This window comes from Trichechus manatus, unplaced genomic scaffold (assembly GCF_000243295.1).
Source record: "Trichechus manatus latirostris isolate Lorelei unplaced genomic scaffold, TriManLat1.0 scaffold00093, whole genome shotgun sequence".
Lineage (NCBI taxonomy): Eukaryota > Metazoa > Chordata > Mammalia > Sirenia > Trichechidae > Trichechus > Trichechus manatus.
In genome coordinates, this window is record NW_004444029.1 from 9,746,751 (window position 1) to 9,764,817 (window position 18,067).

At 41.1% G+C, this 18,067-nt stretch overlaps 1 protein-coding gene across 2 annotated transcripts in view; it reads right to left on the reverse strand.

The window, feature by feature from the left end:
* Positions 1 to 4,478: 4,478 nt before the first annotated feature.
* The window catches only part of AKR1D1 (aldo-keto reductase family 1 member D1), a 55,213-nt gene continuing 41,624 nt past the window's right edge, over positions 4,479 to 18,067 (reverse strand). For both annotated transcript variants that reach the window (XM_004382395.2, XM_004382396.1), the window contains 4 exons: positions 15,464 to 15,573; positions 13,796 to 13,961; positions 6,784 to 6,866; positions 4,479 to 4,521 (listed from right to left, as the gene is read on the reverse strand). In XM_004382395.2, the coding sequence (XP_004382452.1) occupies positions 4,479 to 4,521; positions 6,784 to 6,866; positions 13,796 to 13,961; positions 15,464 to 15,573 (402 nt within the window). The remainder of the gene's footprint in view (positions 4,522 to 6,783; positions 6,867 to 13,795; positions 13,962 to 15,463; positions 15,574 to 18,067) is intronic.

Here is an 18,067-nt window from a genome sequence, read left to right on the forward strand (position 1 = left end):
CTTTAGCCTGACATCTGACTCACAGATTTGGGACTTGCAAGTCTCCACAACCACTTGAGCCATTTCCTTGAGATAAATCTCTCTGTATATATTTATGGAGCCCTGGTGGTGCAGAGGTTAAAAAATTAGGCTACTAACCAATAGGTTGGCAGTTTGAATCCACCAGCCACTCCTTGGAAGTCATATGGGGTCTCTATGAGTCAGAATTGACTCAATGGCAATGGGTTTGATTTTTTTTTGGTTTTATATATATACGCTATACTGGTTTTGCTTCTCTAGAGAACCCAGCCTAAGATACAGGCATACCTTACTAATTAAACTTTTCTTTGGTTCCAAGCAGACTTCTAGGGAAAGTTTTGGTTTGAGATTTAAGGTTTAAAGGTTATCTCCAGGCAACAGTGATACTAATTACATCCAGAATGTTGTGCAAACACCACCACTATTTATTTCCAAAACTTCTTCATCACCACAAACAGAAACTGTACCCCTTAAACAAGAACTACCCATCCCCTAGCCCCTAGTAATCACTAAAAGATTTTTGTCACTATACATTTGCCTATTCTAGATATTTCATATAAATTGAATCATAAAATTATTTGTCCTTGTGTCTGACTTATTTCTCTCAGCATAATGTTTTCATGATTCATCTATGTTGTGGTATCTATCAGAACTGCATTTCTCTTTATGGCTGAATAATATTCCATTGTATGGATAGACCACATTTTATTTATCCATTCATCTGTCGATGGACACTTAGGTTGTTTCCACCTTTTGGCTACTGTGAATAGTGTTGCAGTGAGCACTGGTGTACAAGTATCCGTTCGAGTCCCTGATTTCAATTCTTTTGAGTATATAAGATTGGAATTGCTGCATAATATGGTAGTTCTGTTTAACTTTTTGATGAGCTGCCAAAGTGTTTTCCACAGTAGCTGTATTATTTTGCATTCCAACCAGCAATGCATGAGAGTTTCAATTTCTCCACATCTCACACTTATTAGGATACCACCAAACCCAAACCCATTGCTGTCAAGTAAATTCCGACTCATAGTGACCTTATAGGACACAGTAGAACTACCCCATGGGGTTTCCAAGGAGCCACTGGTGGATTCGATCTGCTGACCTTTTGGTTAGCAGCCATATCGCTTAACCACTACACCACCAGGGCTCCTTTACTAGGACAGCTGTTATCAAAAAAGGGGGAAATAATAAGTGCTAGCAGGATGTGGAGAAATTGGAACCCTCATGCATTGCTGGTTGAAATGCAAAATATGCCATATGCAGATGACACAACCTTGAGTGTTGAAAGCGACAAAGACTTGCGGTACTACTGATGAAGATCAAAGGTTACAGCCTTCAGTATGGACTACACCTCAACATAAAGAAAACAAAAATCCTTACCACTGGACCAATAAGCAACATCATGCTAAATGGAGAAAATATTAAAATTGTCAAGGGTTTCATTTTACTTGGACCCACAATCAACGCCCATGGAAGTAGCAGTCAAGAAATCAAATGACGTATTGCATTGGGCAAATCTGCTGCAAAAGATCTCTTTAAGTGTTAAAAAGCAAAAATGTCACTTTCAGGAGTAAGGTGTGCCTGACCCAAGCCATGGTACTTTCAATCGCCTCCACTATATATGTGAAAACTTCACAATAAATAAGGAGGACTGAAGAAGAATTGATGCCTTTGAATTATTGTGTTAGCAAAGAATATTGAATATTCTTTTGGATGGACTGCCAGAAGAACAAACAAATCTGTCTTGAAAGAAGTACAGCCAGAATGCTCCTTAGAAGTAAGGATGGTGAGACTTCGTCTCACGTACTTTGGACATGTTATCAGGAGGGATCAGTCCTTGGAGAAGAATATCATGCTTGGTAAAGCAGAGGGTCAGCGAAAAAGAGGAAGACCCTCAACGAGATGGACTGACACCGTGGCTGCAACAATGAGCTCCAACACAACAACAATAGCAAGGATGGCGCAGGACTGGGTAGTGTTTTGTTCTGTTGTTCATGGGGTCGCTATGAATTGGAATCCACTTGACAACAGCTAACAATAACAACAATAAGCGTGAAGTGATATCTCGTTGTGGTTTTTGATTTGTATTTCCTTAAGGAGCCCTGTTGACGCAATGGTTAAAGTGCTAACCAAAAAGTCAGCAGTTCAAACTTACCAGCCACTCTTTGGGAGAAAGAGCTGGTAACTTGCTCCCATAAAGGTCACAGTCTAGGAACCCTATGACTCAGTTCTCCTCTGTCCTATAGAGTCACTATGAGTTGGAATCAACTGGATGACACACAGTAAAATAAAAACAGTGATGTTGAGCATCTTTTCATCTGCTTGTTCGCCGTTTGTGTATCTTCTTTGGAGAAATGGCTGTTCAGTTCCTTGGCCCATTTTTTAATTGGGTTGTTTGTCTTTGTTGTTGAGTTCAGATGCTCAGTCTTTCTCAATCTCCCTTTGCCTGTCTTCAATTCTTTTCTCTCCATTTTTGCTATAAGTAAGAGAGGATTCCTCTCCTCCAATCTTTAGCAATATATATATATTTTTACCCTGACAAATGGTAGGAGCCCTTTCTAACGTTTGTCTTTTAAAAATGGTTTCATATGTGTGGTCTCTACTTCCACCTCCACACCAGCCTCCTCAGAATATTCTGAAGAATTTAGATAAGAGGGATCAGGAATCAAGCGTCTGTTCTTCCATTTGGGCACCGCTTTTTCTTCCCTCTCTTCGCCATGCTACTTATACAGTAGAGACTCAATCAAAGGTCTTTTAATATAAATTAACTCAGATGATTCTTCCTCCTCTCCCCACTTGTCTCCCCATAATGGAGCTTGAAGCAAACAAAGATTCATGTGGTGAACAAATCATCAGACTTTATTATTTCTTGTGAACAAAGTATTTTGCAGAAGACAGAATTCTAAGTATTAATATTAGAATCAGTGGAAACAATAATTATAAGTCAATTTTTTTAAGTGATCATTTCTCAGAAATGTATGATTTCAGGTCACTGAAGTTATCTATAAGCAATCGGTCTTGGACACACATAATCTGTGAGTAACTCTCTTGCTCTGTGAGAATGACCTAATGTGAATGAATGAAATATATTTCTCTGGTACCCCACAATTGCTGAATTCTAATAATCTTTCTATTCCCTTTTTAAAAATTTACATATGGTAAAATTACCTGTGTTCTTTTGAACTTGCAACTTTCTCAAAATTGAATAGCTATGCCAATAACACTTTTAAAGTCTTCAATATAATGATAATTTTATAAAGCCTCTTTATTCAATACGTTCCCTAAAGCACGCTTTTTAAATACCTCCTTTTAAAACACAGCCACGTGTCGATTAACGTCCATGATCCGTTCTGTGAAATAGGACTTCATGTGATTTGAATGTTGTATGAACACCATACTATTTGCTGGGGCAAATAACCTCCCTCTACAATGTACCATACCACTGTATGTCTGGCAGCACAACTGCTTTGGATACAAGAGACATGAGATACATGTGTTGTGTTCGGGAAGCTGTCGTCTTCACTAGGTCTGGTTATGTCCACCATGTCCTGTTCTCCGGTCAGGATTTCTGAACTGTATTATAATCTTATGGGACCACGGATGTATATGTGGTGGGCTGTTGCCCGAACAGACATTATGCGGCACATGACTGTAGTCATCTTTGGACAATTTTATGACAGATGGTTTTGTGTAAGCTGGTTTTTTCAGGCCACTTTACATAATAGTGGTGTATGATGAATGTGTGCGAGACTGACAGATATGTGAGTAGGGACCAAGAGTTATATTGAAGCTCAAAACTCTAAAGATACAAGAAGGAAGTAGTTAATTATCCATCACTCAGGTTGGGTAAAAGCTAAACAAATACGCATTGGATAGAAGCCAAAAATAAAATCATTATGGCTCAGCTGACCAGTGTGGGTTTAGTTAGCTCTGTTTTAAGACTTGTCTACATTTAACCCTTTTTCCCTCCTCAAGGTGCAGCAAAGCACTGCCTTGTTAATAACGAGTGTGAGGATCTCATCTTGGCTGTGTCTATTGCAAAATCAATGGCCCAATCTGCTAAGGTCACAGCCAGTGCGCAGCCTGAGCTGGCTCTCTCGCCATCTTTGTTGTCCCATTAACTATTAAGGGGCCTAGCTACCAACTTGGGCAAGAGTCTAGATTCAAGAGTTATTTGCTTTCATATGTTGACTTTGAAGTCTTTTCTAAAGCCTAATGTTCTCTTGCTTCTGTAACTCCAAAACAATTGCCTAATAAAATATTAACTATAATCTCCCCACAATTATTTCAACAGATTTAAACTTATTTTCTTTAACATTGCTATGTCAAAGTCATTTACACTATACAAATGCTAAGTGTGTTTCAGTCATCACTTCTTTTTATTTCCATGTCTGAAGGAACTACCCAGCCAAGGTCCTGGTGCACACAAGAGGGAATATTGGTTCAGGAGCTCTCGGAAGTCAATATTCATCATGAAATGGGTACTCGGGATGATCACTCCACCTGCCAAAACAGTCACCCCAAAAGGAAGACATTCACTCCAAAAGTTGCACAGTTGTATGTATTACTAACAACTCTGACAGTTTCACTAACCACTCCCCCTCTTTCTTACCAATTCCAATTCCGTCTCTCACCCACGCCCCTCCCTGTCTCCCCTCAAGCCAGCACTTTTGACAGGAGCCCTGGACAGCACACTGGGGGTGTGTGTGGGGAGAGGAGACTGGCTACCACCACACCAACGTTCTGCTCAGAATGGAAGCCCAGGAGGTGGGCCATGCCTGCCTATCTTTGTATGGCTTTTCCCAACCCCTTCCTCCGTTGCTCCCTTGATACCGGCTGTCTCCTCTCCACAGCATCACCCTCCCCTTCTCATCACGTTTACTTCCCTCGCTCACCAGGCCTCCCCAGGGTTGGAAGTTTCAGATCTACAAAAGGATGACCAGCAAACCAAGTTTCCATTATTCCAGTGAAATCTCTGAGAGTCGGAATTCGAGGGGCCTGTCTTGTGTTTTCTAGGTCTGGCAAGTTTTCCGCCTTGGACAGGGCGAAGACTTACCACTCTTCTGTTGCTCTCTATTAGTGGAAAATATCTGGGTTTTCCTTCCCTGAGAGGTTTCCACAGTACACAGGTTCCAGCTTTCACAGGTTTTACTGTATTATTATTGTCATTATTATTTTATGAGCCTCTCTCTTAAACAACCGCGCTGACACAGTCTATAGAAGGTCTGGAGTGTGTGTGTGCCAGCCACAGACATAACCAAGATTCCATTCTCTGCAAGTACCATGAACTTTAAATTAAAATAGAAAGCAAAAAAGACTCTAATGTCAAAGGTCAACTGAATAAAAGCAGGAGGGTCATGATGGCTCAGCACTTTTAAATAATATATATATTTTTGACCAGTGGGGTCTAATGCTTGTTTCTCCTTTTTGATTTTTCTAGTTATTCCCTGGTATGTCAAGTTATTTTCCCAGTGATGCTGGGATTGGCTATTAAATATATCAAATGTCAAGTAAACAATATCACCAAATCACTTTCTGTAAAGAATCAGTACATCGGTGGATTGACTGTATCTTACTGTTTCTTCTTAATTTAATGGTATTTCTTCAATAGAAATCTTTTATCTTCATGAGTTATTAATCTATACGCGCTTGTTAATTCAGGCAAAGGGTCATGTCTTTGTGTTTACTCCTTTGTCCTTGACTCTACGTGTTGCTTTTTTATGTCAAATAAATTTTTTGTTTTCTCCTGGAAAATTTACATGAGCAAATCATTTTATTAATTCAGAAATTCGAAATTCACCCAACCAGAGCACTTTCTGACTCATGGAAAATAGTGGAACCAGTAAGGCAAAGTGAAGCTATATGAAGCATTTTAATGAGCATTTTCTAAATACTCATTAAAGAGAAGATTGCATAAGGATATAAAAATCCAGGTGATCTGAAGAACTGGAAAGATTAACAGGGAATGAATAAGAAGAAAAAAGTGTGCATGTGTGTACATACAGACTTGTGTGTGTGGAGAGAGAGAGAGAGGGAGGGAGGGAGGGGGAGGGAGAGAGAGAGAGAGAGGGAAAGGGGGGGGAGAGAGAGAGAGAGAGCACGCGCGCCCTGGTAGCACACTGGTTAAGCACTTGGCAGCTGAGAGGTCAGCAGTTCGAACCCACCCAGCGGCTCCAAGAGGAAAAGACCTGGCGATCTGCTTCCCTAAAGGTTACAGACAAGAAAACCCTATAAGGCAGTTCTACATAGCAGTTGAATAGACTTGATGACATCCAACAACACTCTTAAGTTAACTGTCCTCCAGTTCCTTAAGCTGCTGTGCCCTAACCAAAGTCACGGAATGTCATAAATGCCAGGAATCTTCTTTCAAACACAAATTTGGGTTTGTAGGCAGTTCCTGGTGGCACACTGGTTAAAGCAGCTGCTAACAGAAGGGTCAGTGGTTCGAATCCACCAGCCACTCTGAGGAAAAAAGATGTGGCTGTCTGCTTCCATAAAGACGACAGCCTTGGAAACCCTATGGGGCAGTTCTACTCTGTCCCGCAGGGTCACTATGAGTCGGAATCGACTTGATGGCAGTGGGTTTGTGGACAGTTCCTATAGTGTCTGTATCTCACCCAGGAATGTTTAATATCCAGGACATGCTGCCCACGGCCTTTACCCTGTGCTTTCTGTGGGCACAGCTGAGGCTCAGGTGAGTACTGCTGGTTGATGTTGGACAAGCCCACATGCCTGTACCTGGTTACCGATCCCCCAAGAACTCACATGAGCATGTCCACAAAGCGGACATTTCTGTTCAAACCTTCAATGTTTTTCATTTCTTCTTCAGTGAGAGAAAAGTCAAAGATCTAATATAAAGGAAACAGAACAGAGTTAGTACATCTTCGAAGGTAGGCGATGGGACATACTTGGGATCAGGCAGCGGAGCCAGCCGCGTGCTTGCGGATGACTACCAGGCGAAGGGACTGCAGAGAGAGTCCTTCACACTTAGAAGCATCTGGAGACTAAGAGGGGCTGGACTAGTGCGGGGCCACACTGCTGATATGAAGTGGGGACTTCATGCAACAAATTCCAAACACTGAAACAACATACACCCAGGAAGTCTTCTGAAATTTCTTGTATGAAGAAACCTTATTATTTCTGTATAAGCTTTTGACTCTGGTGGTGCAATGGCTAAGTGCTCAGCTGCTAACCGAAAGGTCAGCAGTCCCAACCCACCCAGCAGCTCCACGGGAGAAAGACCTGGTGATCTGCTTCTGTAAAGATTACAGCCTAGGAAACCCTATGAAGCAGTTTTACTCTGTCACATGGGGTCACTGGGAGTCAGAATCCACTTGATGGCCCCTGACAATAGCCTCTAAATTTGCTTTTTTTTACTTTTAATTTGCTTTATTTTGTCCTCTTAATCCTTTCTCTCATTATTTTTACTCTCTCATCTTCTACCTTTTTACTCCAATTACCTTTTCATTGTTTTGGTTTTTATTTACTTTTATACTTTATACTCTGGCTTTATGACTGTCCTTTATAAACGTTTCTATAATTTATTTGAGCTTATTTGTATATTTAGCTTATCTGTTTATAACTTATCTTCTCTTACTTTGTTTTGTCTTTCTATTCTTTCACTGTTATTTTAATATATATTGAACCAGTTATAAACTATAATTATATAAGTAGCTTGTAAGTATATGGAGCGCTGGTGGCGCTGTAGTGAAGAGCTCAGCGGCTAACCAAAAGGTTGGCAGTTCAAATCCACCAGCTGCTCCTTGGAAACCCTATGGGGCAGTTCTACTCTGTCCTATAGGGTTGCTATGAGTTGGAATTGACTTGATGGCAATGGTTTTTTTTTTATATATATATATAAGTATGTACTCCGTAAGAAGATGAAACAGTACAGAAACACAGACATATATAGAATAAAAGGTTCTTAGCACCCACCACCTCAGTCCCATTCTGCTTCCCAGATATTCCTCCCAAACATTAAACACATTAAGAGCAAAAGGCAGTAATTATATCATATCTTTATTATTCTGCAAATTTATTTTATTCATATGATGTCTTGGTAATGTTTTCTGTCAATATATTTAAAAACCCAAGACCGTACCATTGCCTTTGAGCCAGTTCTCTCTCATGTCGACCTCATGTGTGCAGAGTAGAACTGCTTCAGAGGGATTTCAAGGCTGTGACCTTCCAGAAGCAGATTGCCAGGCCTTTCTTCTGAGGCATCTCTGGGTGGATTCGAACCACCAACCTTTCAGCTAGTAGTAGAGCGCTTAATCTTTTGCGTCACCTGGGGACTCCTTTCGGTAGGATAGGTTTCTAGAATTTAAATAGTCAGGTTACATGTTTAAAATTTTGATTGCCTGTCAAAAATGCTATCCGATTTAAATATTGCATATTAATGAAGCTTTTAAAAATTTTCCAAGCTGAGGCAAATTTTTGTGAGGTTCTAAATGCTTCACTTTTCTTTGATCACTATTGTTATTTTTATTTATTAGATAACATGTGTAAAGCACTGTGCTGGAGACACAGTGGTGAGCAAATCAGAGAAAAATCCCTGTCCCCATAGATTCCTATATTCTCAAGGGAGACACAGACAGTTAGCAAAACCCAAAACCAAACCCATAGCTGTCAAGTAGATTCCAACTCATAGCGACCCTACTGGACAGAGCAGAACTGCCCGACCAGGTTTCCAAGGCTGTAATCTTTACAGAAGCAGACTGCCACATCTTTCTCCCATGGTTCAATTAACAAGATGGGTACAATATGCAGTATGTTATAGAGAGGTAAGTGCAGAGGAGAAATAAAACAAGGAAGGGTGATCGGAAGTGTTGAAGGGGTTCGGTTCTGCATCGGGGGCCAGCAAAGGCCAATTTGAGAAGGTGACATTTGAATAAAGACCTAAAGATGCTGAGGGAGCCTCCATTTGCATATCTGGGGGAGTTTGTTTCAGACGAAGGGATCTGCACACACAATAGCCCCAGGCAGGCGTGTGTCAGTGTGTTTCAAGGACCCTGAGGAGGTCAGTGTGGCGATGGGGTGAGCAAGAAGGAGAAGTGATGAGATGAGGTGGTGGGGAAGGTCATGGGGAACCTTGTCTCTCAATGGAAAGGCTTTGGTTGTTATTGTGACTGAAAGAGAAAGCCTTTGGAGAGTTATGAGCACATGGGTGACGGGTCTGGCTTACATTTTAATAGGATCACTGAGACTGATGGTTGAGACCATATTGAAAGGCCCACAGCAAATTGGAGACACCAGCTAGATCTAACCAGCTGGGAGTTGCAATAACACAGACGAGATATTGGTGACCTGGACTAGGCTGCTTGCACTGAAAGCAGTGACAACTGGTTACAGTCCTGATACGTGAGGAATGCGGAGGTTTCTCTGGCAGATCAGATGTGTGGTGAGAGACCGAGGGGTCAAAGGTGATTCTGAGGTTTTTAGCCTAAGTAAATGGAAGGATGGTGTTGGCATTTACTGAGATGAGAAACTCTAAGAGAAGCAGGAGTTTTGGGGACTATCAGTAGCTAAGTTTGGGGCATGCTAAGTTTGGGGCACGCTAAGTTTAAGATCCACCACCTGTCTGTCAGTTTTCCATACTGTGGTGGTTTGCGTGTTGTTGTGATGCTAGAAGCTGTGCCACCGGGATTTCAAATGCCAGCAGGGTCACCCATGGTGGACAGGTTTCAGAGGAGTTTCTAGCCTAAGACAGACTAGGAAGAAAGGTCTGGTGATCTACTTCTGAAAATGAGCCAATGAAAACCCAATGGAATACAGAATATTGTCTGAGACTTTGGCTTGCTTACTTTGGACACGTCCTCAGGAGGAACTGATTGCTGGAGAGGGACATCATGGTTTGTAAAGTGGAGGGCCAGCGAAGTTGAGGGAAGCCATCAATGAGATGTTGTTGTTGTTGTTAGGTGCCATCGAGTCAGTTCTGACTCATAGCGACCCTGTGTACCACAGAAAGAAACACTGCCCAGTCCTGCGCCATCCTCTCAATCGTTGTTATGCTTGAGCTCATTGTTGCAGCCACTGTGTCATTTATCTCGTTGAGGGTCTTCCTCTTTTTCACTGATCCTGTACTTTACCAACAATGATGTCCTTCTCCAGGGACTGATCCTCCTGACAACATGCCCAAAGTATGTGAGACATAGTCTCGCCATCCTTGCTTCTAAGGAGCATTCGGGTTGTCCTTCTTCCAAGACAGATTCGTTCACTCTTTTGGCAGTCCATGGTATATTCAATATTCTTTGTCAACACCACAATTCAAAGGCGTCAATTCTTCTTCAGTATTCCTTATTCATTGTCCAGTTTTTGCATGCATATAATGCGACTGAAAATACTCTGGCTTGGGTCAGGCACACCATAGTCTTCAAGGTGACATCTTTGCTTTTCAAGACTTTAAAAGAGGTCTTTTGCAGTAGATTTGCCCAATGCAATACGTCTTTTGATTTCTTGACGGCTGCTTCCATGGGTGTTGATTGTGGATCCAAGTAAAATGAAATCCTTGACAACTTCAGTTCTTTCTCTGTTTATCATGATATTGCTTATTGGTCCAGTTGTGAGGATTTTTGTTTTCTTTATGTTGAGGTGTAATCCATACTGAAGGCTGTGGTCTTTGATCTTCATCAGTAAATGCTTCAAGTCCTCTTCACTTTCAGCAAGCAAGGTTGTGTCATCTGCATAATGCAGGTTGTTAATGAGTCTTCCTCCAATCATGATGCCCTGTTCTTCTTCAGATAGTCCAGGTTCTTGGATTATTTGTTCAGCATACAGATTGAATAGGTATGGTGAAAGGATACAACCCTGACGCCTGACGCACACCTTTCCTGACTTTAAACCAGGCAGTATCCCCTTGTTCTGTCTGAACAACTGCCTCTTGATCTATGTATGGTTCTTCATGGGCACAATTGTTCTGTAATTCCCATTCTTCACAGTGTTATCCATACTTTGTTATGATCCACACAGTCAAATCCTTTTGTATAGTCAATAAAAACAGGTAAAACATCCATCTGGTATTCTCTGCTTTCAGCCAGGATCCATCTGACATCAGCAATGATATCCCTGGTTCCATGTCCTCTTCTGAATCCAGCCTGAGTTTCTGGCAGTTCCCTGTCGATATACTGCTGCAGCCGCTTTTGAATGATCTTCAGCAAAATTTCACTTGCATGTGATGTTAATGATATTGTTTGATAATTTCCACATTTGACTGGATCATCTTTCTTGCGAATAGGCATAAATATGGATCTCTTCCAGTCGGCCAGGTAGCTGTCTTCCAAATTTCCTGGCACAGACAAGTGAGCACTTCCAGCGCTGCATCCGTTTGTTGAAACATCTCCATTGGTATTCTGTCAATTCCTGGAGCCTTGTTTTTCGTCAATGCCTTCAGTGCAGCTTGAACTTCTTCCTTTAGTACTATTGGTTCCTGATCATACGCTACGTCTTGAAATGGTTGAACGTCGACCAATTCTTTTTGGTATAATGACTCTGTGTATTCCTTCCATCTTCTTTTGATGCTTCCTGCATCGTTTAATATTTTCCCCATGGAATCCTTCAATATTGCAACTTGAGGCTTGAATTTTTTCTTCAGTTCTTTCAGCCTGAGAAATGCTGAGCATGTTCTTCCCTTTTGGTTTTCTATCTCCAGCTGTTTGCACATGTCATTAGAACACTTTACTTTGTCTTCTCGAGCTGCCCTTTAAAATCTTCTGTTAAATTCTTTCACTTCATCGTTTCTTCCTTTTGCTTTGGCTACTCAGTGTTCAAGAGCAAGTTTCAGAGTCTCTTCTGACATCCATTTTGGCCTTTTCTTTCTTTACTGTCTTTTTAATGACCTTTTGCATTCTTCGTGGATGATGTCATTGATGTCATTCCATAGCTCATCTGGTCTTTGGTCATTAGTGTTCACCACATCAAATCTATTCTTGAGATTGTTTCTAAATTCAGGTGGGATATACTCAAGCTCATACTTTGGCTCTTGTGGAATTGTTCTAATTTTCTTCAGTTTCAACTTGAACTTGGATATGAGCACTTTATGGTGTGTTCCACAGTCGGCCCCTGGCCTTGTTCTGACTGATGATATTGAGCTTTTCCATCGTCTCTTGCCACAGATGTAGTCAGTTTGATTCCTGTGTATTGCATCTGGCGAGGTCCATGTGTATAGTTGCCATTTATGTTTGTGAAGAAATATATTTGCAATGAAGAAGTCATTGATCTTGAAAACTCTATCATGCGATCTCCAGCATCGTTTCTATCACCAACGCCACATTTTCCAACTACTGATCTTTCTTCTTTGTTTCTAACTTTTGCATTCCAATCACCAGTAACTATCAATGTACCCTGATTGCACATTTGATCAATTTCAGACTGCAGAAGCTGGTAAAAATCTTCAATTTCTTCATCTTTGGCCTTAGTGGTTAGTGCATAAATTTGAATAATAGTCATATTAACTGGTCTTCCTTGTAGGTGTATGGATGTTATCCTGTCACTGACAGAGTTGTACTTCAGGATAGATCTTGAAATGTTCTTTTTGACAATGAATGCAGCGCCATTTCTCTTCAAGTTGTCATTGCCGCCATAGTAGACCATATGATTGTCTGACTCAAAATGGCCAATACTAGTCCATTTCAGCACACTAATGCCTAGGATATCAATGTTTATTTATTCCATTTCATTTCTGACGATTTCCAATATTCCTAGATTCATTCTTCATACATTCCAAGTTCCGATTATTAGTGGATGTTTGCAGCTGTTTCTTCTCATTTTGAGTTGTGCCACATCGGCAAATGAAGGTCCCAAAAGCTTGACTCCATCCATGTCATTAAGGTTGACTCTACTTTGAGGAGGCAGCTCTTCCCTAGTTATCTTTTGAGTGCTTTCCAACCCAAGGGGCTCATCTTCCATCACTATATCAGATAATGTTCTGCTGCCGTTCATAAAGTTTTCTCTGGCTAATTCTTTTCAGCCGTAGACTGCCAGGTCCTTCTTCCTAGTCTGTCTTAGTCTGGAAGCTCAGCTGAAACAGGTCCTCCATGGGTGACCATGCTGGTATCTGAACACCGGTGGCATAGCTTCCAGCTTCACAACAACATGCAAGCCCCCACAGTAGGGTAAACTGACAGACACATGGGGGATCAATGATATGGGTTGACACAATGGATGCAACAATGCACTCAAACATACCAATGATGATGAAGATGGTGCAGACTGTTCTGTTGGACATGGGGTTGCCACAAGTCGGAGCCGACTTGACAGCAACTAACAACCACAACAAAAGGTTAGGATGCCTATAAAACAACTAAGCAAAGATGACAAGGGACAGTTGAATATGAGAGTCTGGAGTGCAGGCGAGAGCTCTGGCGTAAATTTGGGAGTCATCAACATATAGATAATGTTTGAAGTTACCAAATCAGATGAAACCACAGTAGAAGACAATAGGAGTGATTCTAGGAGAGAGAAAGGAACTTCCAGGATTAAGCTCTGGGAGCCCCCAGTGTTTATAGGTCACGGAGGTAAGGAAAACCACTAATGGGACAAGTACTGAAAGCTGATGATTTGATTAGGCAATGTGGAGGTCACTGGTGACCCTGACAAAGGCTGTTTCAGTGGAGTGGACAGAGTGAAAGCAAGCCCTGGAGTACTGGTGACTGTCTCAAATTCAGCCCAAATCAAATCCAGATATGGGCAGCTTACACGTTTCTTACTGAGCCGGACAGAAAATTCTCTACATAAAAAAACCATACCCCTCTTTTCACATTTCCAAAAGCCATTCTCTCACCTGGAAGTTTTCTTTAATCCTTTCGGGATTAAAGCTTTTAGGAATGACAGTCACCCCTCGCTGGATGTTGAAACGCAAAGCAATTTGAGCTGCTGTCTTATTGTACTTTTTCCTCAGTGAGTTTAAATACTCATCCTTTAACAAAGGTGGAGAAGACAAGTTCACCCTTTTAAAAAATCAAAACATGCATCATATTTAGTGTGGGGCAGAAGAACCAATAGTTAATCAGTCCCCCTCCTTCTGTCTCCCCGTTCACCTTGTCACCTACCAGGACACTTCAGGTCACCTTGAACCTGCTTCTCTGAGTGAAGAGTAATCCTTGAATAAAGAGTTGCTCTTAGTATGGGTAGGTCAAGAGAGGCAAGTCTATAGAGTGACCTCTTTCAGAAGCTAAATGACATTTAGATGAGTCTTAGAGAGCTGGGCTGGAGGTGGGCATACAGGGGAAGGTAGAAAGAAGGAAGTGGAAGAAACAGATCACAATCTCGGAATCAACTCAGAGTAGAAAAATTTCTACTTAATCCTCTGGAACACACCACAGAATAAGTGTCGCCATTGAAATCAGATTTAAAAAATTCCAGAAAGGTGGCCATAGAAACGTTTCTCAAACAATATTTATACAGACATTCATTGAGCATGTAAACAGAAAAGTTTCAAACTGAAGGCACTCATTTCAGATGTAAGAATGACAGGGCCAATATGCATTCCCAGGAAGCAAAAGGTCAGGATGTAAACCATTTGCTAATGGGAAAAATGTGTCAAGATGTGAACAATTTGTTCCCAATAAAATGTGCTCATGACTGCAGCCATGTACCTACCCTCACTTATCGACTCCCTCGTTATCCTACATTTCACATTTACGACAACAGTAAAAAATCTACTATCTGAATGTTTTGCACATTAATGAACACCAAGGTGCAAGGTGAGAGTAATGCTGACTGTGATAGTTAAGATTATGTGTCGCCTTGTCTGGACTGTGATTCTCAGTGGTTTAGCAGTTACGTAATGATGTAACTTGACAGTAATGTAATCTGGCAGTTATGTAGTGACATAGTCATCCTCCATTTTTGCATAATGCCTATTTTAGCATAACAACCTGGTCTTTGGAACCTAACCATGTTGATAAGTGAGGAGCGGGTGTGTAATTGAATTGGCTGCTGCTACTTGCTTAGGCGGTAACTCACTCCCTCCTAGCCAAGTGGCTGACCTTTACATTTCAAAAGACTTTGAGCTGAAGCTGATCTTATCTATAATCAGTCATTAACTCTCTATCTTTCCTTTTTTTTCTATGTATATAGATCCCTCTCCCTGCTAAACAGTGGAGTGCTTTGTATTTTTACTTAGCGCTGCCCAGCTCAAGCTGTATTATTCCTCAATAAAACTGTTTTCTATCACTCCTAACAGAGTACTAGATTTTCTTCTTTGACAAGTATTTCTTATGTTTCCAGCACTGCTAGGCAATCACACAGAGAGTGTAAGATTCTTACAACACCTCAGTAAGGAGGATATTATCAGCTCTAATTTGTATAACTGGAGAATGACTCAGAGAGGTTAAGTTACTTTCTTAATATCACACATCCAAACAGTCATTCCAATCAGGAAGACATACTAGCCTCATTCTCCAGGTCAAAGGAAATACTTCCCAAAGAGACACACAGCATTACTTACCAGGATGGGTTCCTGGCAGTCCCCAGAGGGCTGTATGCGACAATGACAATGTCATGCTGTTGGCAAAATTTCAAGAGTTTTGGCTGGGTGAAATACGGGTGGCACTCAACCTGTGTGGTTGCATTGGAGAGCAGAGCACAAAATTAAGACCTTGTAGATGAATGCAATTTTATATAGCTTTAGAAAATTCTTCAATAAAGTAAAAAAATATTATGGATATCAAGAAAAATCTCAAATATTTTTTCCAAACAAAAAAGTTTACATTGTTTATATACTGGTGAGATTAATTAAAACAAGGTTAGTGAGGACATCATCTGTGAGTTAATTCCAAAATAGTTGGGGAACAAATTCAATTTTGTAGAATAAACATTGTTTAAAACTTTAAGGGAATAAACCCTATTATCTATAGTAAATATTCCACCAAATACAATTTTCCAAAACAAACATACATCACTGATTATACCCTTTATAAGCAGAAGAGCCGCCACCCATGTGTCAGTCTGTCATAATCATCACCCATCACTTGTCTGCCATTCTGTTGTAGTCATCCGCCATTGTCCATCTGTCAGTATGTCATACTATGGTGACTTGTGTGTTTCTATGATGCTGGAAGCTATGCCACCAGTGTTTCAAATACTAGCAGGGTCACCCATGGTAGACAGGATTCAGCAGAGCTTCCAGACTAAGACAGACTAGGAAGAAACGCCTGGAAATCTACTTCCAAAAATTAGCCAATGAAAACCTTGTAGATCACAACCAAATATTGTCCAATGGATTCAAACATGCTAACGATCACAGGGATGGCGCAGGACCGGGCAGCGTTTCATTGTGTTGCGCACGGGGTCACCATGAGTCGGAGCCAATGCAATGGCAACTAACGACAACAAGAAGAAGTAGAAGTGACATGCTGCAGAGTTCTCTGTCCCTAGTAGCTGTTAAACATCTAATCGTATTGTTACAAGAGATAGAGCATGTACAATGAAATTTGAAGATGAATTTTGTCTCCTTGGCTGAGGGTTCTTGACCCTACCAAATGTAAGTCTACGTTCATTTTCACTGTCTCATTGACAAGGAATAGAGCTGATTCCTTTGCTAAAAATACTTGTGCCAACAAAGTTCTTCTCAAAGTTTCTTCTTAAACATTATGATTGATAGCTTTTATTTTTGTTTTTGTTGTTTAGCAAAGAATGGTTAATCTACTGCATGGTGTGGCCGAAACTCAGAAAGGGTGGAGCTGCTCAGGGAACAACGTCAGGGCTCAGAACACTAAGAGGATTCTCTCCGCCTGTCTCCGCCCATCTCTGGCCTCCAGTTCTCTGGGTACCAGCCACATCTCTGTTCCTGCCATTGGCCATTCCTTCTTAGCTTCTGGAAAACCTCAACTCCCTTCTCAATGTGGTGGCTTCTGACTGATGCCTTTCTTCTTCTTAATTCAAACCAACCAAGGTATAATCAGAGCCCTGGTGGCACAGTGGTTAAGAGCTCAGCTGCTAACCAAAAGGTTGACAGTTCAAATCCACAGGCTGCTCCTTGGAAACCCTATGGGGGCAGTTCTACTCTGTCCTATAGGGTCACCATGAGTCAGAATCCACTCAATGGCAATGGATTTGGCTTTAAGATATAATTAAAATATTTTAAGAATAAAATTATTAGTTTCACAGTCAACAATACTGAATATTTGAAAAGTTTCATTTCTAGAAGGCACAGGGAAGTGCTATTGACTAAGTGGGAAGGTAATCTGGGGTCCTTGATGGGGGGGTGGGGGTCATCCTTCCCCCTTCTAATCTCATGTCCTTGTTCTTTTTCTCCTGTATTAGTTTCTCTCATTTCTTCTCGCTCTCTCTCTGTCTCTTTCTCTCTCATCTTGGGCCCTCCCTTATCCTAATAAAAACTTTTTTTTTCCTCCCTTGGAAATCTTCTGAAACAATTCTAGAAGGTGAAGTGGAGATTTAAGTAAATTAAGAATCATAGCGTTTCTTTCCTTTACCCTATCTCACCCCCAACATCACCCTCCACCTTCAGTCCTTTTTTTATTTTTCATCTTGTATATTATTGGTGGAGTTCTTGGGTTAATGTACTCAGCTGCTAACTGAAAGGTTGGAGGTTTGAGTCCACCCAGAGATACTCTGGAAGAAAAGGCCTGGCAATCTACTTCTGAAAAATCAGCCACTGAAAACCCTGTGGAGTACAGTTCTACTCTGACACATGTGCAGTCACCATGAGTTAGAATTGACTTGATGGCACCTGATTTTTTTTTTTTTTTTTTGGTTCACATTATTGGTAGACAATCTTCTCAAACCACAAGTTTTATCATGTCAGCCCACTGTTGACAGAGTAAGTATGAATTCCTTAATTTAATGTCTGCCTGCTTGTTCCAAACGTAGCACCTAACTGTCCCCACAAAGACCTCTTTCTAGTCAGGTTGGAGTGTTGTTACCTGTCTCTGGTCTATTAAATATGTATATATGTATGTAAATGGAGCCCTGGTGGTGTAGTGGTTGAGAGCTTGATTGCTAACCTAAAGGCCAGCAGTTCAAATCTACCAGCTCTCCTTGGAAACCCTATGGGGCAGTTCTACTCTGTCCTATAGGGTCGCTATGTGTT